Genomic DNA, 21,342 nt, shown 5'->3' with positions numbered 1-21,342 from the left:
GCTCCACACCTGCATCCACTGAGATTACCATCTTCAGGCAAGGGACACGAAGGAACAGCAGTGAAAACACAAAAGGACAAAGAGGGAACATGGAAGGGTTAGCCCGCTTGAGTCTGACTTCCATTTCAGTGAATAACAAAAGGACCAAAGTATGCTCCAAGCAGTGACAGCCTCCGTTTGGGCCCATGCTAAGGGAATGTAAATTGAATTGCAATCTCGTAAGCACTCCAAGTAACAGAAAACATTATCTCCTTATCTCATGGTCACTAATTTATCTCTTTACTAACAGAAAGTGGCTGTGAAGGTAACTGGGAAAAGAATGAGCAGATGGGAAGTTGCTACCAATTTAATAATCAGGAAGTTCTGTCTTGGAAAGAAGCGTATGTTTCCTGTCGGAACCAAGGAGCTGATTTACTGAGTGTCCACACTGCTGCAGAATTAGCCTACATTACAGGTAGGTTTAACTTCATGTGGTGGAGCAGACAGCTGGGATTGTTAAGATGCTTTCTTCTTCTACATTGTATGACCAGGCATGCTCTTTCGATAATATCCTTTCTGGCCTCTCTTTTTTCTTTTTTCTTTTTTTTTCTCCTTACAACTTTATTTTTAAAAAAGAGAGATACATGTACGGATATTTAAGAGCATTTTGGAATAAAGCAGCTATATAAATATATTTTTGTCAGTACTTGATTTTTTTTAAAGTTAGATAGTATGCATTGAAATCTTACTAGTTACTATAAGCATAAAGTACATGTAAAACTAAACGTAACATGGAAATAGTCAAAATTTTCTTGGTGTGTATAGATTGAACATAATGATTTTTCAATACCAAAAATTACCACAAGGCTATCTTCTTAGCTCTTGAGTTATTAATGATTTAAGGTCGTTGTTGCTTTTTTTTTTTTTTTGAGAAGGACTGAGGCTTCCACTTTTTGGTCTTTCTTTTTTTGACCTTCATATGATCTGTGAGTTGTTTCTTGGGTATTCAGAGCTTTCTGGGGCTAGTATCCAGTTATCAGTGACTGCATATTATGTCTGTTCTTTTGTGATTCGGTTACCTCACTCAGGATGATATTCTCTAGATGCATCCATTTTCCTAGGAATTTCATAAAGTCATTGTTTCTAGTAATTGAATAGTACTCCATTGTGTAAATATACCACAATTTCTCTACCCATTCATCTACTGAAGGACATCTGGGTTCTTTCCATCTTCTGGCTATTATAAATAAGGATGCTGTGAACATTGTGGTGCATGTGTCCTTTTGTACATTGGAGCATCTCTGGGGTATATGCCCAGAAGTGGAATAACTGGGTCTTCAGGTAGTACTATGTCCAATTTTCTGAGGAACCGCCAGACTGATTTCCAGAGTGGTTGTACCAGCTTACAACCCCACCAACAATGGTGGAGTGTTCCTCTTTCTTCGAATCCTTGCCAGCATCTTCTGTTATCTGAGTTTTTGATCTTAGCCATTCTGACTGGTGTGAGGTGGAATCTCAGGGTTGTTTTGATTTGCATTTCCTGATGACTAGGGATGTCAAACACTTCCTTAGATGCTTCTCAGCTATTCGATATTCCTCAATTGAGAATTCTTTGTTTAGCTCTGTACCCCATTTTTAATAGGATTGTTCGATTCTCTGGAGTCTAACTTCTTGAGTTCTTTGTATACATTGGATATTAGACCTTTATCAGGTGTGGAATTGGTAAAGATCTTTTCCCAATCTGTTGGCTGCCATTTTGTTCTCTTGACAGTGTCCTTAGCTTTACAGAAACTTTTAAATCTCAATAAGTCCCATTTCTCAATCTTTGGTCTTAGAGCATAAGCCATTGGAGTTCTGTTCAGGAAAATTTCCCCTGTAGCTATGTGTTCTAAGGTTTTCCCCACTTTCTCTTCTAATAATTTCAGTGTGCCTGGTTTAATGTGGAGATCTTTGATCCACTTGCACTTGAGCTTTGTACAAGGAGATAAGAAAGGGTCTATTTTCATTCTTCTGCATGCTGACTGTCTGGCCTCTCTTAAAATCTAAACCTTGCATTGAAGCCTACAAGAAAAGGGGGGGGGGGGGCGTTGAATGTAAGCATCTTCCATGTGTTGAAACTAGAGGGGAAACTGCTGTTTAGAAAGCAACTTAGAGTACATGATGCAGTTAGTACCCTAATCCTAAATGGATGGGATGGAGAGGAAAGCGTGAATATGAATGCTAAACCCCTGGACACCACAAAACAGAGAATTCCAGGAAGATAGGTCAGGTAGGGAATCATGCTAGTTGACCTCAGTGAAAAGTCTTCATGCTGGAGTGGAAGGCACAGGGGCAAGGAGAAGTTTAGGATTTTTTTAAATGTTTTTAAAATATTGTGTGTGTGTGTGTGTGTGTGTGTGTGTGCACGCACATGTGTGTGCCTGTGTATGTGTGTGTTTTCATGTGTGTGAGTGCCAGTACACTGGGAAGCCATAAAAGGGCATCAAATCCTTTGGAACTAGAGTTACAGACTGTTGTGAGGGCTGGAAACCAAATACAGGTCATCTGCAGGAGTGATGGGTACCCTGATCCTCAGAGTCGAGTCTCTGCCCCTGGAAGGAGTGTTTGTTAAAGGCATGCTTAAATGGACATGTGAACGCACACACAACCTCAACCCTACACAAAGAACTGTAAGCTCTTGGGAGTAAGAGGAGCAGCCCTCCCTGCTGAAGCTAATTGATTATTCAGTACCAAATGGTCACCCCTGAAAGCATCCACACAGGTAACACACTGACTGAGCAGAGTGCGGTTTTGTATTTAGGTGTATCCACGTAGCATATATGCCTGTAAGGACAATCAGTGAAGAAAGAGGCTGTGAATTTTCAAGAGGGCAGGGAGAGGTGTATGGAACAGTGTATGATCTCAATAAAATAAAATACAATAAGTCATTTTTAAAAAGAAGTCCTAAAGTGAATGAGTAGATTTTGCTTTGTTCTCAGAGTGGTGAAAATTTTAAATATTATATACATGCATATATTCATATACACATACACTTATAATATATGCAGTACATGATATATTATTATACGTTTAATTATTTGTATTCCATATATTATATAAATAATGAAAATATCATTTCCCTAAACACCTTTGATTTTTAACAATTGAACAGTGATTGATTGACACCTGGGAATCTATTTCCAGAAACAAACAAAGAGGTGACCCCTTTTGTGAGTCTTTTGAAATCCTAGAGTTTTCTTTTTTCTTCTGCCTGTCTTGCGTCAACTTAGCTGTTTCTCTTCAGTTTTACTCTTGTTGTCGGTATATAGACGGGACGAAAGATCTGGGTTGTTTGGACTCATCATATAACTGGCTTTCTCAGGACCCAAAACCTACTGGAGTTCCCCCCAAAACTCCGAAGAAGCCTCCACGTGCCCTGTTCAGGAACATTTCCCAGTTTGCCTTCACCCTGAGAATTTTTTCACACTTGACCTGTGCCCTGAGGCTAGGACAGTTCCAGGTTACAGTGTTTGCAGGTTAGGGCGATCACAACCTTTCCGACGCAGCTGAAGAGTTCTTCTGTGGCTCAGTTTAGGCATGTTATCAGCTTGTCATCACTCGCGGTAGAAGGAGGAAGAGAAGTATGCAGTCCGTCCTGAACAGAGGTCTCGGGAGCAGGCAGCCAAATGTGTCAAGGAAATATTTGCAAATTATGTGTCTGGCATGAGGTTAATATTCAGAATTTATAAGGAACTCAAATGACTCAATAGTAAAATTTGACCAAATAAAGGCTATAGGCCTAAATAAACAGCTGTAAACACCCACAAACTAGCCAACAGACAGGATAGAGTTTTAAATGCTCAAAATAACTAACATTAGATAAATACAAACCAGTGCCACAATAAGATATCACTTCTTACTATTATAGTGGCTAATGATAATACTAATAAACTCAAATGAGGACAAGGAGAAAGGAGAACACTTACACACAGTCGGGGAAAGTGTAAAGTAGTCCAACCATTGTGGAAGACAGTATAAGCTTCCTCAGAATATTAAGAAGAGAACCATCTGGCAGCTCCTGTACTAGGCAAACAGCCAAAGGGAATGGAGGAGCATGCCAAGGAGATACCCAGTCTTCCATCTTGATGACAGCTCTACTCGCAGTGACCAACATAAATAACCAACAACAATGGACAAGGATTTCTACCGCCCAATGAGATAAAGGGAAAGAAAACAAAACAAAACAAAAAAACGGCAAGCCATAAAAGAGAGAAATCCGGGCATGTGTGATAGCTCAGACATTATGTTAGGTGAAATAAGGGAGGCACAGAAAGAGGAACGCCACAAGCTGACAGTCATATGTGGGATCCAAACTCCTGATCTCCTGAGAGCTGAGAACAGTGGGAAGGGAAGAGTGGGGGATGGGGACAGGTTGGTCAGTAGATACAAAGTAACATTTACAAACAGGTGATGCTCTTTTGCACAATGAGGTGATTGTAGCTGATAGTCATACACTGTATATTTCAAAATAACTGGAGAGGATTTGGACTGCTCTAATCATGAAGCAAAGATAAATATTTAATGTGGTAAATGTGCCCGTGTCCCTGATTCGGTCACTATACAGCGAGCCAACATTTCACACTGACACCCACAGATACACATGACTATTATGTGTAAATTAAGAACAGACAGAAGGAAAGAAATAGAAGAAGGAAAAAGAATAAAGAACTTGTTCCTGTAGTCCAAGGTTCTCTACTGTCTATTATCTGCAAGACAGTCAAAGTCTTACCTGGGCTTTAATTAAAGAAAAAGCCCAACTCTTGATGGTCCACAGAAACTGTCTCCGTCCTTTGTATCTACCTGACATGTACATTTAGAACGTACCCATTTCTCATCCACTGTGTTGCCAGCAGGGTAGAAAACTTAAATTCTATAATTCTAGTGATGTCAATCCAAACTAAAAGGCGGGAAAGAGACGAGTCAGGGACTTTAGTTCAAAAGATCACAGTATGTAAGTCTGTCCTTGCTACCTGCAGGCTAGCGCCAGGATTACACAGCAGTAATTACTTCCTGTTGGGGGTGCTATGTGAGAAACCTTCTTAGGAAGAATGTGGCCGAATCTGTAGTGGACAGGAAGGTACTCCTACTATCCTTAAACCATGGCAGGAAGGTCGAAATGAAAACAGACAGCATTCAAAATATCAGAGGGACATGGTTAAGGCTGGAGCACCAGAAATACTTCTTAGTTTTCAGTACTTCTTGTGGAAGGCTGGGAAACTGAGTGCTTTTCCTAACAGGGGGAACCATGCATCAGATTATATCTTCTAGTGTGCTCTGTGATGGTGCTAGCAGCTGTTACAGAAGCGTGTGGAATAAAGGAGAAGTAAAAATCCAAAGTTTCTGTTCAACCTTTACTTAATAAAGGATCTGCTACCCACTTTTTTGAGAAAGTGGGGCAAACTTTGAGTTCTCACACACACGCTTCTGTCTGTGTCTAGACTGTGGTCCTCCAGCTCCTCCAAAGGTTCTCCCTTTGCCCCCACCTTTGTGTCTGTTTTTTTTTTTTAACAACTTTATTTTACAAAACAAAGATAAATGTACAGATTTAAAGCATTTTTGCATAAAATTATACAATACATTTTTGTCAGTACTTTTTTTCAGATTTTAAAATAATTTTTACATAAAACTGTATGAATATATTTTTTAGTCAGTACTTGATTTTTTAAAAGGTTTGATAGTATGCATTGAAAACTTAATAGTTACAATGAGCATAAAGTACATGTAAAACAAAATGTAACATGGAAATAGTCAAAGTTTTCTTGTTGTATAAAGATTTTTTGTTTTGTTTTGTTTTCTTTTCTTTATTTCTTGGACTTCATACAGTCTGTGAGTTGTTTCTGGGGCAGTGCGAGCCTCTGGGGTTAGCATCCCATTATCAGTGACTGCATATTATGTCTGTTCTTTTGTGACTGGGTTATCTCACTCAGGATGATATTCTCCAGATGCAGCCATTTTCTTAAGAATTTGGTCAAATCATTGTTTCTGGTGGCTGAGTAGTATTCCATTGTGTAAATGTACCACAATTTTTGTATCCATTCATCTTCTGAAGGACATCTGGGTTCCTTCCAGCTTCTGGCTATTATAAATAGAGCTGCTATGAACATTGTGGTGCATATATCTTTGTTGTGTACTAAGGTGTCTCTGGGGTATATGCCCAGAAGTGGAATAGCAGGGTCTTCAGGTAGTATTATGTCCAATTTTCTGAGGTATCGCCAGACTGATTTCCAGAGTGGTTGTATTAGCTTGCAACCCCACCAACAGTGGAGAAGGGTTCCTCTTTCTCCGCAACCTCGCCAGCATCTGTTGTCATCTGAGTTTTGGATCTTGGCCAATCTGACTGGTGTGAGGTGGAATCTCAGGGTTGTTTTGATTTGCATTTCCCTGATGGCTAAGGATGTCGAGCACTTCCTCAGATATTTCTCAGCGATTTGATATTCCTCAACTGAGAACGTTTTGTTTAGCTCTGTACCCCATTTTTTAATAGGGTTATTTGATACTCTGATGTCTAGCTTTTTGAGTTCTTTGTATACCTTAGATATTAGGCCTCTATCTGATGTGGAGTTGGTAAAAATCTTTTCCCATTCTGTTGGCTGCCGTTTTGTTTTCTTGACAATGTCCTTAGCCTTACAGAAACTTTGCAATCTCATTAAGTCCCATTTGTCAATCTTTGACCTTAGAGCTTGAGCCATTGGTGTTTTGTTCAGGAAATTTTTTCCTGTGCCTATGTGTTCTAAGGTTTTCCCTACTTTCTCATCTAATAGTTTCAGTGTATCTGGTTTAATGTAGAGATCTTTGATCCACTTAAACTTGAGCTTTGTACAGGGAGATAAGAAAGGGTCTATTTTCATTCTTTTGCATGTTGAGTGCCAGTTGGACCAGCACCGTTTGTTGAATAGGCTGTCCTTTTTCCATTGAATGTTTACGGCTCCTTTGTCAAAAATCAGGTGGCCATATATGTGAGGGCTCATTTCTGGATCTTCTATTCTATTCCATTGATCCACATGCCTATTTCTGTACCAGTACCATGCAGTTTTCAGCACAATTGCCTTGTAATATAGCTTGAGGTCAGGGATGGTGATTCCCGCAGATGTTTTCTTGTTGTTGAGGATGGATTTCGCTATTCTAGGTCTTTTGTTGTTCCATATGAAATTGCACATTGATCTTTCTAATTCCATGAAGAACTGTGTTGGAATTTTGATGGGGATTGCGTTGAATCTGTAGATTGCTTTTGGTAGGATGGCCATTTTTAAAATGTTGATCTTTCCAATCCATGAGCATGGGAGATCTTTTCATTTTCTGAGATCCTCCTCAATTTCCTTCTTTAGAGGTTTGAAGTTCTTGTCGTACAGGTCCTTTACTTGCTTAGTTAGAGTCACACCAAGGTATTTCATAGTTTTTGTGACAATTGTGAAGGGTACCTTTTCCCTAATTTCTTTCTCCACATGTTTGTCCTTTGGATATAGGAAGGCTACTGATTTGTTTGAGTTGATTTTATATCCATCCACTTTGCTGAACTTGTTTATCAGCTGTAGGAGTTCTCTGGTGGAGTTTTTGGGGTCACTTAAGTACACTATCATGTCATCGACAAAGAGTGATGTTTTTATCTCTTGCTTTCCGATTTGGATCCCCTTGATCTCCTTTTGCTGTCTAATTGCTCCAGCCAGGACTTCCAGTACTATGTTGAATAGGTAGGGGGAGAGTGGGCAGCCTTGTCGAGTCCCTGATTTTAGTGGGATTGCTTCAAGTTTCCCACCGTTAAGTTTGATGTTGGCTGTTGGTTTGCTGTATATTGCTTTTATTATGTTTAAGTATGGACCTTGGATTCCTGTTCTTTCCAGGACTTTTAACATGAAGGGGTGTTTAATTTTGTCAAATGCTTTCTCAGCATCTAGTGAGATGACCATGTGATTTTGTTCTTTGAGTTTGTTTATATGGTGGATTACGTTGATGGATTTCCTTATATTAAACCATCCCTGCATCCCAGGGATGAAGCCTACTTGGTCATGATGAATGATCGTTTTGATGTGTTCTTGGATTCGGTTTGCAAGGATTTTGTTGAGTATTTTTGCATCAATGTTCATAAGTGAGATTGGTCTGAAGTTCTCTTTCCTTGTAGGGTCTTTGTGTAGTTTAGGTACGAGAATTATTGTAGCCTCACAAAATGAGTTAGGTAGTATTCCATCTGATTCTATCTTTTGGAATAGTTTTGAGAGTATTTGGTGTTATGTCCGCAATAAATGTCTGATAATATTCTGCACTGAGCCCATCTGGACCTGGGCTTTTTTTGGTTGGGAGGCTTTTGATGACTTCTTCTATTTCTTTAGGTGTTATAGGGTTATTTAGATGGTTTACTTGGTCCTGGTTTAACTTTGGGATCTTGTATCTGTCTAGGAATTCGTCCATTTCCTCCAGATTTTCCAATTTTGTGGAGTATAAGTTTTTGTAGTAGGATCTGATGATTTCTTGAATTTCCTCAGTTTCAGTTGTTATGTCGCCACTTTCCTTTCTGATTTTGTTAATTTGTATACTCTCTCTTTGCCCTCTAGTTAGTCTGGCTAGGGGTTTATCAATCTTGTTGATTTTCTCAAAGAACCAACTCTTGGTTTTGTTGATTTTTTCAATGGTTCTTTTTGTTTCTATTTGGTCTATTTCTGCCCTAATTTTGATTATTTCTTGCCGTCTACTCTTCTTGGGTATGTCTGCTTCCTTTTGTTCTAGGGCTTTTAGCTGTGCTGTCAGGTTGCTGATGTAAGCTCTCTCCAGTTTCTTTTTGGAAGCACTTAGGGCTATGAGTTTTCCTCTCAGTACTGCTTTCATTGCATCCCATAGGTTTGGGTATGTTGTGTTTTCGTTTTTGTTGAATTCTAGAAAGTCCTTAATTTCTTTCTTTATTTCTTCTTTGACCCTGCTATTGTTTAACAGAGCGTTGTTTAGTTTCCATGTGTACTTAGGCTTTTTTTTGTCTTTGTTGTTGTTAAAGACCAGCCGTAGACCATGGTGATCTGAGAGGATGCATGGGAGTATTTCAATCTTCTTATATCGATTGAGGCTCGTTCTGTGTCCAATTATGTGGTCAATTTTCGAGAAGGTGCCATGGGGTGCTGAGAAGAAGGTGTATTCTTTTACTTTAGGATGATATGTTTTGTATATATCTATTAATTCTAGTTGGTTCAAAGTCTCTGCTAGTTTTGCAGTGTCCTTGTTCAGTTTCTGTTTCCCTGATCTGTCCATTGGTGAGAGTGGGGTATTAAAGTCTCCCACTATTATTGTGTGGGGTGAAATGTATTTTTTGAGCTTTAGTAGACACTTTTGTGTCTTACCAGCCATTTCCCACCGTTCCATCCCCATCACTACACTAACTCATTTTCCTTAGCCGACATCCTCCCTAAACATCCACCATTGAAGACATGCTTATTTCTGGGTCCTGGAAGCCTGCCTCCTTCTTTCTTAAAGAAATTCCTTTGCAAGTCCCCAAAAGGACTGCTTTACACATTTGGCTTATAGAGTCATCAGGAGGCAAAGATTATTATATATAATCAAAATTGCTCTTGAAAAGTTCTCAGTCTAAATATGTTTTTTTCCCTCTGTGTAATCCTTATAGTCTATAATACATGCACATAGACATCTTATAGGGAGATAGATAGGGACATGGTGTAATAATACACATATTCCCCTGTAATTAGGAAACTGTTATTAAGTCATTTTCAGCCAAAAATACCCCCAACGAATTTATAAAGATCCCCACTATAATGTTTGTCAGCGTCCCCTTGTCATTCAGAGATCGTTTCATCGGTTGCTCTGTCTCTTCTACCTGCCCTTCAATTGATTTTTCAAATTCTTCCCTCACGGTCTTGATAAAGTCTTTCTTTCCAGGTTCATGAGCCCCTAGATGATGGCAAATGTCTTAGTTAGGGTATTATTGTTGCAAAGAGACACCATGACCAAGACAACACCTAATTGGCACTGGCTTACAGCTTAACAGACTCATTCCATTATCATCATGGCGGGAAGCATGGCAGCATGCAGGCAGACACGGTGCTGGAGAAGGAGCTGAGAGTTCTACAGCTTGATCTGGAGGCAACCAGGAAAGAGCTTAAACACATGAAACCTCAAAACCCACTCCCACAGTCACACACGAAGTCCAACAAGGCCACACCTCTTAATAGTACCACTCCCTGTGGGCCAAACATTCAAACACAGGAGTCTACGAGGCCCAAACCTATTCAGACCACCATGGTAGAAATCTTTATAATTACTTTTATACTCTTCATGTTCTTTCTCCAGTATGGATGGACCCAAACAAGCATGGGCAGATCCATATTTTGTATCAACATCAATTAGCACATGGGCAACTAGTCTCCCTATTGAAATTATTTACACTTCCCTGTCCCCTTTCCTTCTTTTTCCAATGGTTTTGATTATGGAATAATAAGATTGTATGATGTGTCTTCCTGACAGTGTGTTTGTGTGTGTGTGTGTGTGTGTGTGTGTTTGTGTGTAAAAACTCTCATATCTAGTTCAAACACACTAAATAGTAGAGTCATGAAACAGTTCTCATACATATTTCTACCCCAGAAATGCTTTTTTGTTTGAGGAGTTCCTAGCTGTTTCCCTCTACTAAACTAAACTTTTATGAGAAAAATACTTAATGGTTTTGATTTTTATATTCATAGGTAGGCCTGGCATAATGTAGGCTTTATAGCTTTGACTTGTCAGTCTGAGATACAATCAGATCTCAAAATCTAGGCTCAGGATGGAAACTGCTTTTGAGTAAACCTTCTAAGTAAAGATAGGAACTACACGGTGGAGCTGCCCCTCGGAAAATTCTTTTGCTGCAGAGGAGCGAGAACCAGACATTTAAAAAGCAGAATTAAACAAATTTATTCAACTGTGGCCTTTTAAAACTTTTTAAAAATTAAGTTTTGTTGTCTATTAACATGACTTGACTTGGTTGCCTAGACAGGAATTCCATAGTGAGATTCCTGCTTCAGTTAAGATCCTCTGTTTTTAAACTATCAATAAAAACCTAGTTTGATTTATATAATTTTGTCATTGTTAAAAATTATATAATTCTCTCTCTCTCTCTCTCTCTGTGTGTGTGTGTGTGTGTGTGTGTGTGTGTGTGTGTGTGTTGTGCTTTTTCTTTGGCTCTTTTTCTTTCGTTAGTCATTTTGTCTTATTCTGGTTTCTTCATCTTGACTTTATCATTATTATTGTTTTATTTGCTTGTTTTTGTGGACTTGGGTGGGTGGGGAAGTGGAGAGGATCTGGAAGGAGTTGGGGGAGGAAAAACCATAACCAGAATATATTATATAAAAGATCTCTTTTCAGTTAATAAATGATGTACTTCCTACAGGAAAAGAAGACACTGCCAGAATAGTTTGGATTGGGCTGAATCAGCTCTACTCTGCTAGAGGCTGGGAATGGTCAGACTTCACGCCTCTTGAGTTTCTTAACTGGGATCCAGGTAAATATTCCTCCCTGACAATGTATACAGAGTAAAAGCTTCCAAAGCTAGGAACTTTCCACTCATTCAGACCTTATAAAAGTTTCATGCACAGTCAGATTTCGTACTTGCTTTCTCAGAATTATTTTTCAGACATTCTGAACGGTGGTGTCATTTTAGCCAAGTTAGCCATAGGCAATACAGCATTGTCTCCTAGGCTTTAGAGCACCCCTGCAGTTTTTAAAGTAGTAACCGAATGAACCCCACAACACGGCCAGAAATCATTCTACATCCCATAGGGTCTCGACTCCCAATGTTGTACTTAGTCTTCAGCTTGCCTCTAATGCAGAAATATCCCGTACTTTCACACGATGGCACCTAAACACTGGGGACACAACAGATGGAGTTTATTACACAAATATATACATCAATGGAAATAACATCCTGTTTAGCCAGAAGCTCTTTCTACCAAGAATAGAGTATCTTTTGAAACTTAAAATCTGATAATGACAAAACCTAAATAATACCATGAATAACAGTGTCCTACCTACATATTTTGTGGAGAAATGAATTGAGTATTATATTTTATAAAAACCCATGATGTTTTGATGATTTTTATTGGTAAACAAAGTAATTCTCTGTTGAGTCAAAAACAAACTATGCAAGCAATCTACTACTGAGATACAGTCCCAGAAGCACACATTAATATTTGTGTGGTTGTAAATATTTGCCGTAGGGCAAATTTAGCATATACAGAGAGTCTCCGGTCACAGGTATGTGGGTGGAAGTGTCTCTGGAGCAGAGACAGGTTTGTTTTTCTTCTGTGTGTTAGCACTCATAGATTGGATTGTTCCCCTCCCGCTCGTGTTTCAGGACAGGGACAAATGAGCATCTCGTCACTCACTGTGGCCTATAACTTTTCAATTTAGTTGAAAGTTTTAACCATATCGCAAGCCTCCATAATGACAGAAAATTATGAACTGAAATAATTTCAAGTCCACTCTGGTCCTAACCTCCTTCTCACTCCTGGAAAAATCTGTCTTTTTAAGGCATGCCCATCGCACCTGTGATTGGTGGGTCAAGCTGTGCAAGGATGGACACAGAGTCTGGGCTGTGGCAAAGTGTCTCCTGCGAATCTCAGCAGCCGTACATCTGCAAGAAGCCACTGAACAGCACGGTGGAGCTCCCAGGTGTGCCCCTCACCTCCTCATGTGTGCAAATAAGGCCAGAGCTCTGTGAACACAAGTAAATGCAAGGCAGATGCCTCCTCTCCTTCACTGGATACTGCCAGTGTTTGTTTGTCCCTGTTGTTTTTATCCCTGGAACCCACATGAAAATGCCACGGTTGTTGTGCGTGTTTGCAATCCCTGTGCTGGAGGTGGGGGAGGGGGGACAGGAGAATCCTTAGGGTGGACTGTCCAGATAGTCTTCCTTAATTGATAAGCTTTGGATTAATGAGAGTCTATCTCACTTCCTCAAAGGAGGCTGATGACTTTCCTGAGGATGACACCAGAGTTTGTCCTTTACTATACACCACATACACACACACACACACACACACACACACACACAAGATCCACCTTTCTTGGGCTCCAGTGCTAGGATACATATATGTCTACCTGCCCATGCCCAGATTTTCACAAAGGTGCTGGGTATTGGAACTCGGATTCTTCAGTTCCTGTGCTTGCAGAGCAAGGGCTCTTGCCCATTGAGCCATCTCCCAGCACTGAATTCTTATCCAAAAAGAAATATAGAGCAATTCTTTAAAAAGTTACATGGAATAATGGAGGTAAATGTCTTATGATAGTAGGAAGAAATGAACATTTATCTTCCAAGTTGCCAAATATAGTCCATACAACAGAAAACATGATATAGATGCCACACAAGGGAGAATGTATAAGGACTGGTGATAGAATAAGTAAATATCTTGAAGTCACCATAATTAAATAAATCTTGGTGTTTCCATAATAGGTGCCTATTATAATGGCTGCTGGCAGGAGAATTCAAAGAGCAGAACAGAGTGTATGCCTACCTATCATTCTAACTTTGTGAAAATATGTTTTGTAGAGATAAAGGCTAGAATGTGTGACTGATTGTTTGAGTTCATTTGCATGTGGTTTTTCTTCTCTGTTTCTTTCTATAATTAAAATATCCCATAGTAATAATGAATGTCATTTAAGGCCTAAGTTAATTGAGTTATTATCTTGCACAAAAAAAAAAACCAAACAAACAAAAAGAAACAAAAGAAAAAAATCCACATTTTAAAGACGACTGTGTTTGCTTGTTAAAAAAAAAATGTTCCAAGAGGATCTGGAGACGTGAACAACAGAACTGCTTTCTAGTTTTGCTGACTCACGAGAGTGATAGCCCTTTGCTCTGAAAGATTAGACTTTCCTTACGCAGTTCATTATGGCCTGAGACTCCCTGGTCCTTCGGAGTGGATGAATGTGTCTAAAGAAGCCATTCCGTACTCCCCCTCCCTCCTCTGCTGCCATCTCTCGGGATGTACAAAACAAATGTCACGTCCTACCCCTTAAATCTCTGCCTGCCCTTTATCCAACAGTAAGTGTTAATATGCATCCACTTATTAAGCTGGTCACACAAGAAGAGGAGGCTTGTGTTTTACTAATCTCGGAGACGTGAGTGTGGGGTGACCTTTCAAATCTCAGACCCGGAACAGGTTGTCAGAATCTGGCGTACTCCATACCTGTCTTCCACTTATTATGACTAAAGTCATTTCCTTTCCCAACCATGTTTATGCCCCTTAGTCTTGTCCAGCCACATACCATATGTGTCTCAGAATGAGGACATTTCGTACCTGAATCTCCTTGGAGATGGTTCTTACAATGCCAGATATATAGTAAACACAGCATAAAATTCCTGTCACTCTGATAGCTGACATCATGTCTCCCAGTTTTCCAGAAGCTTGTGACTCAAAAAAAGAAACATTTGCAGGGTTGCTGATTGAAAATGAACTTGTCTTTACTGGGGTATAAATCGCTGCTTTCCCCCCCAGATGTTTGGACATACTCAGATACCCACTGTGATGGGGGCTGGCTACCAAATAACGGATTTTGCTATCTGCTGGCAAATGACAGTGATTCCTGGGACACAGCACATTTGAAATGCATAGCCTTCAGTGCAGACCTCATCAGCATTCACTCCTTAGCAGATGTGGAGGTGGTCGTCACAAAACTCCATAGTGGGGGTGAGTTTGTTTGTTTTGTTTTCGACATCGTGTTTTAAGTGTTTAAAGCATGTCAAGTCTCCCTGCTTTGATGGGAGTGAGAGGCTTTCAGCCTGCCCAGTAGGAGGGGCACATCCAGGGCCATTTCCATGGAAAGGGGCTTATCTGAGGCCCCACTTTGTCCAGTGTTGTAGCTACCACTTGGCTTTTGAGATCTTAAAAGGTAGTTAGGGGAAAAAATGAGGAACTGAGGTATCGCTTCCGCTTCATCTCTATTTCTGTGCATTCCCGGTGGCCACTATTTAATCAGAAACTCTCCCTCTGCCCTTAAGTGAGCCAAATCCTCTTTTCTGTTCTTCTAAAAACTTGCTTGACGATTCTTTCACTTTTGTGATTATCTGGAACTAGAACAGTAAACAAAGACATCCTAGATTCTGCCCTCTTCCTAGAGGCAGGCAGAGGAGGTATCTGTTCCGTGCCAGCACAGGTGCCCCTTGCTGTCCATGTGAAGACAGTGGTCATTTCAGCACACCAGCGGGCAAGAAATATTTCTACTTAGAGTCTGTATGACTGCACTTATAGAGTTCCGCTAATGCCCCTGCAGCAGAGTTTATGCACAGCAGTCTCGAGGGACACTCAGCTAGCAGATTCCAGAACAGCTCCTCTCCCTGTGCGCACTGTGTGCAGAATGAGAAACATCATAGGCTGGAGACTCACACTGCCTGCGCATCGTCATCCTTAGTAAGCGACTAAAGAGTACCGCAAAGGCCCCCAAAACAACCGATTGGCACGGGAAAAGTCAGTAATGTGCACGTTTTTATAACGCACAACAGAGCAAAACCAAACAAAGAAAACTTCTTTCTTTTAGATGTCAAAGAAGAAATATGGACGGGCCTTAAGAACACAAACAGCCCCACCTTGTTCCAGTGGTCGGACGGGACGGAAGTCACTCTGACATACTGGACCGAGAATGAGCCAAGTGTTCCTTACAATAAGACTCCCAACTGTGTTTCCTATTCAGGAAAGGTAGGCCACCCCCTGTGGTTTATTTATACTCTTGCTTTGTTAACGCCAATAATAATATTACCATTGTGCTAGGACCGGGACTTGTGTGCAAGCTGAGAAAGACACGGTAAGATCCTGTAGATTGTCATCCTGACACTTGGTGATCACTGAGTAGGCAGTCTACTTGATGTCTAAGCACCCATTGCAGTCTGGAAAGAGATAGGGACTCTTTCGGACTCTGGTGTCAAATGACCTGCTTTCTTCAAGGGTCCAAGTCTCCCTCGGCCTTACTGCTCTTTATGATGGACGTTTGGCAGGTAACCATGGCTCAGCCTGAAAGATTCCATCTTTTCATGCTCTAAGATTTCAGTGAGTCAGATTTGAGGCTAACTGAAAAATGCTTTTTGATAGTTTAATTTTAAATGAAAAAAATTTTTAAGTGGTTTTCAATATTTTAATTTTTAAAGTTATATTAAAAAAAAATGGGTTAGATGTGTCCGGAAACTTATCTTTTCCTGAGATGTAGCTTGTTTAACACTCATTGAGCGTGCTCTGGCTAGGAGCCTAAAATAGGCTGCATTCATGCACAGAAGGACTTAAACACCTCTTTTAGTTTTGTTTGCATAGAGTTCCTATAGGCAGCTGTCCTGGTAATCAGGGTGACTGTCACCCAGACATCTAGAGAGACTTTAAATGGAATCGTCAAACTGTATGCATATTTAGAAGTGTCTGATCCCAAAGACATGTCTTAGAAGTGTCACACTCGGTGCCCCAGTTTAAAAGCCAAGATGGCTCTTCGCATCATCCAAGGCGAAAGTAAAGAATGAAGAGAAGGCCTAGCCAAACAGCCTGCCTGAATTCAAGTGACCCAGGTCACAGTCAAGCCACCTGCATTTACTTTACTTAATTGCAACTTAGCCAATTAAGCAAAATCACATCTATGTAGTGTATTTGAAAGAGACAGTTTTGATGTCTAGACTGGAGTAGAGAGTTAAAAGAAACCTTTGACCCTACACTTCTTGAGAAGGCTTTCTCCTCATGTTTTTACGCATACAAGGAAATGTGACCAGACTTCAGTTGATGTCTCCCAAAGATTTAAACCTCTGAACAAACTTCAGACTGGTCATCAGGAAGCAACTAGAATCCTGGCAGCTCCTCTCTTCAACTTCTTGTCTACATGTCCTTTGGCTGTTTTGTTCTTAAGTTTATAAGAAAAGGAACTTTGTATACATTGTTGTGGAGATGGGAGGCAGGCTCAGACACTACCCCCTCCCATAGTTACCGTGACTTAATTCTGAATGTTTGACAAATAATTTGTTTGGTAAGGATTTGGTTTTTTTGTCTTTCAAAGTTAGGTCAGTGGAAAATCCAGCCCTGTGATAAGAAACTCAGATACGTATGCAAGAAAAGGGGAGAAATAACTAAGGATACACGGTCTGATGAGCTGTGTCCACCAGATGAGGTAGGTAAAACACCTCTGTGAGTGTCCGAGCAGAATTATCCCTCTGTAGTTAAAGTTGATATCTGTAGCTTAAACAATTTGAACTTGGAAAGTGGAAATACTGATTTGTGTTCATCCATTTAAGAAAAAAATGAGAAAGGGGAGACTCCTAACACGCTGGTGTTCTTTCGGAAAGAAAAAGCCTATTCACAAATTCCTATAAATATGTAAATATGACTACTGTCCTCAGCGTCCAGCTAGTTAGAGTTCCCCCAACGACAGTACTCTTCCTGAAAGCTAACCCAACCAAGCTGAGGAAGTGAGTGAGGGAGAAGAGGCAAAGAGCACTAGGCCCCATCTCACTGTGTAGGGGTGACCTGTGAAACCGAGCTCCAACCTTCCCAGTGAGGACAGTCATGCCCTCTGCTTCCTCAGGGGGCAGGGGCTACCATTAAGTCCCAAACCGTTTGATGATGTTCCTCTTCTGACTTAGGGCTGGAAGAGACATGGAGAAACCTGCTACAAGATTTATGAGAAAGAGGTTCCTTTCGGAACGAACTGCAACCTCACCATCACTAACAGGTATGGCCATCGGTATACACGTAGTAGAAAACGTTTAACCGACTTTGCCTAAGCAATAAGAAAAAAAGGGGTGTGGCTTTTTACTTCAAAACCTGTGAGATGGTTCATCCTTTGTAGGTTTGAGCAGGAATACTTGAATGAGATGATGAAGAACTACGATAAGTCCCTTCAGAAGTACTTCTGGACTGGCCTGAGAGACAGCGACTCCCGAGGAGAGTACAGCTGGGCTGGCGCTGGGGGAGTAAAGCAGGCTGTGACCTATTCCAACTGGAATTTTCTTGAACCAGGTGAGTGCTTTGGAAAGGGCTGGCAATGCTTTAGGACAGCGCTGACAAGGGGGTCGTTGGTAATACACACTGAGCCCCACACTTTCACGTAGCAGCAGATTTGCAGTTCCTAGTCTGCAAAGCTTGCTTGTGTCTGCCTATTCAGGTTCCCCTGGGAGTCATAGGCCACTGTGGCACTAGGGACAGAGATAAGCAACCGCAGGAAGAGTGATTTTCAGGGGGTCATAACTTAGCATTGGGCCAAGTCTACCTGTGATTCTGATGTAAAGATCGTCCCAAACTCGGTTCGTGCTATAGTGAAAGGTGGAGGGGAAGCTTGGGGAAGCAGAAGCTAGCGTTGTAGTAAATATTAAAAAAACAAAACATTGGTTTATTTCTTTATCAGTCCTGAGGTCTCACTCCTCAGGCTCAACCCTGATACAGAGCCACGTGTACCCGGTCCAAGCCACCACCCGGATCTCACTCCGTTCACACAACTCCCTTCACTTGGCGATTTTCTACCTCCTGTTCTCTGCCTCTGTCCTGGGGTATTTCTCTACCCTCAAAATCCCACATAAATACAACTCTACAGCAGATAGATTTTTCATTCAGGGTTATATTAAACTCTCAATCCACAAACCCTCTACACAAGATTACATCAAATAAACAAAGATACAAACTGCCTTTCTATATGAGATATTAGACCTGTAAAATCCTTAATGTTCATAGCTTTTTTTTTTTTTTTTTTTTTTTTTTTTTTTTTTTTGTTCATAGCTTTTTAACACCAATCAATTCCACCTGAGTCTAGCTGGTCCCTGGGAAACTCCATGTTGTCATGACCTCCACCCTCTGTCATCTCACCTCCTCAGACCTCTTCACCTCCTTCTCCCCGCCCAGCCACTGACTCTCCTTTATTTTACTAATTAAAATGGAAGGTTCAGTTGGAGTCATATGACTAGGCAGCCCTTCCTAGGGAAGTGGAATTAACATTAAAATACAACAGCTTCAGGACAATCTACAAGCTATTCTCTTGCTTTGGATTGAATAATGATTCTAAATGCTAATTCATTAACAATGCTCATGCCAGCTGGTTGTAGCGATGGTGTGGGGGGGGGGCATGTCTAAAGAAGGATAAAATAGAAAGGAAGATGAGAAAGCACAGGCTCAGTTGGGCGTGGTGGCATACACCTTTAATCTCAGTACTCAGAATGAAGATGCAGGTAGATCTCTGTGAGTTCGAGGCAAACCTGGCCTACATAGTGAGTTCCAGGACAAGCATAGTCTGTAGATAAAAACAAAAAAGCACAGGCTCAGTAAAGCACAGAAGCCCTTGCTAACCAGATGGTACACACACACACACACACACACACACACACACACACACACACACACACACATACACAGCAAAAAAATAGAAAACAAAAGACAAACAAAACAATAACAAATTTTAAAAAACACAAACACAATATAAAGCACACATGAAATCCATGGTTAAAGTGACATTGGTGATTCCTGCAGGAAGCCCTGCCAACACCCACTGCTGGAAAAGGTCCGAGAGAAGAAGGGGACTGTTAGCTTTGAGGGACTTAGAGGGGGTGGCGGGAGGGGGTGGAAATGCCACCAAAGGAGCACAAATTGCGCCATGAGAAAGCTTTCATTCTGTCACAAAGATACCGCCTAGTTTTTAAGAAGCAAAGAGGTAGAGCAGGAAACTGCGGAAGGCCACATCGCTCCAGCACGCCCTTCATCTGTGTCTGGGTATAAGGCATCGGTGATGTTCAGGACTGGAGTCTGAAACTCACCACAGCAGCAATGCTTCTGTTGTCTCCATTAAGACCATGTGATGATCCATTCCCAAGGCCAGTGTCTGACTACCCAGAGGCAACACCAGCACCATGAGTGTGACCGTCTGGGTTTGTTTTGTTGGGTTGGGTTTTTTTTTTTTTTGGTGGGGAGGTGTTTTCCCCCTTTTTTAATGGAAGCCTCAAACAAAATTTAAATATTTCCTATGAAGCATTTTACATTTTTGTCTCTCGGTCTCCTGACTTCATCCTGCAAAATTAAACATGTATTTGTATGAGTCTCTGCGAGAATAAATTACGAAGGCAGTGTGCGTTAGCATTTATTTCTAAAGTTAGTTCATCTTCACGCAGCCCCAAGCATTGATCCTAATTCACTATGGAAACCAGAAGAATTAATGTAGAAGTTCCACCTGACTTTAGAGCTGGGGAAACACAGGCTTCAGTGACTCGTTTAACAAAATGTGACTGGTTATTGATCAGTAAAATCCGTATCTCCTGACTTCCAAGCCAGTGCTGTTCAGATTGACTTGTTCAGACAAGATAGGAGCACGAACCATTCTACTTTCTTCTTCTCGGATGTCTGCCTTGTGTTGCTCTAATGTGATCATTAAGATGTTTCTCTATAGCATGGAACAGGACTGTGCAACCTTACAACAAAACACAGTATTTGAAATAGAGAGTCTTCACAAACTTGGTGACTCGTGATCATGACTACCAGCGTGAGTAGCATTAGTGATAACAAAATTATCTTTTGACGCAGAGAAGGTAGAATGTAGCTGCTATGCCTGGTTAAACATCACTTAAACTAAAAGTAGTCTAATAGGTAAGACATAGATTTCTTAAAATAGAATCCCTGCATTCAGGAGGATCTCTATGTGAGGCCAACCTACAGAGCCAGGGCTACACAAAGAATCACGGTCTTAAAAACAACAACAACAACAACAACAAACTCCGAGCAAGAACATAAAAGCTGACTGGTTATTGCAATGCCTGCCTTTAACTCCCGGCACTTGGGAAGCAGAAGCAGGAGGGTCTCTGAATTCTAGGGCAAACTAGTCTTCATGGCAAGTTTTAGGCTAGCCAGGGCTATGCAGTGAGACCCTGACTGGAAAACAAAAGGTAGAATTGTGGATACAGTTAATGTTGGGTCACCTATACGCCCCCAAAATTTAATTGACATGTACATTAAACATCTCATTCTTTGTGGGCAAGTTGGAGAGGTTATGAAACATTGCCCCTAGCTGCCCTGGGTTTTGTAGGCAGAACACACACTGTTGCGATCTTTTTGCTACTAGCTTCGGCCAGCCAGGCCAGTCGTGAGCAAGCTGTGGAAAGGCAAGCAGAACAGTGGCCTGGGTTTTCCATCCCTTCTACCTCTTGCTGCCATATATACGTGCAAGCCGTGGCATACAGCGTCGTCATTTGGTGGGAGAGGAGTTGGCCTCATTACTTGGCAATGAGTGTTACTCATTCCCGTCTGTCCACCTCAGACCACATGATAATGGCAGAAAAGAGCACTTCTGTGGCCTTCTGCCAGCTAAATTCCTGGGCTCAGGCTCAGCTGCACCTCTTACTAACCGTGAGTGTGGACACAT

At 41.0% G+C, this 21,342-nt stretch overlaps 1 protein-coding gene across 2 annotated transcripts in view; it reads left to right on the top strand.

The window, feature by feature from the left end:
• LY75 (lymphocyte antigen 75) overlaps positions 1-21,342 on the top strand; it is a gene marked incomplete at both ends in the record, with an annotated part of 86,869 nt that overhangs the window by 14,298 nt on the left and 51,229 nt on the right. For both annotated transcript variants that reach the window (XM_080927002.1, XM_080927001.1), the window contains 8 exons: positions 290-454; positions 11,375-11,485; positions 12,514-12,654; positions 14,481-14,672; positions 15,520-15,677; positions 17,008-17,118; positions 17,591-17,679; positions 17,797-17,966. In XM_080927002.1, the coding sequence (XP_080783128.1) occupies positions 290-454; positions 11,375-11,485; positions 12,514-12,654; positions 14,481-14,672; positions 15,520-15,677; positions 17,008-17,118; positions 17,591-17,679; positions 17,797-17,966 (1,137 nt within the window). The remainder of the gene's footprint in view (positions 1-289; positions 455-11,374; positions 11,486-12,513; positions 12,655-14,480; positions 14,673-15,519; positions 15,678-17,007; positions 17,119-17,590; positions 17,680-17,796; positions 17,967-21,342) is intronic.

The sequence above is a fragment of the Micromys minutus genome, assembly GCF_963924665.1.
Source record: "Micromys minutus genome assembly, chromosome: 13".
Classification (NCBI taxonomy): domain Eukaryota; kingdom Metazoa; phylum Chordata; class Mammalia; order Rodentia; family Muridae; genus Micromys; species Micromys minutus.
This window is presented reverse-complemented; position numbering and strand designations above follow the sequence as displayed.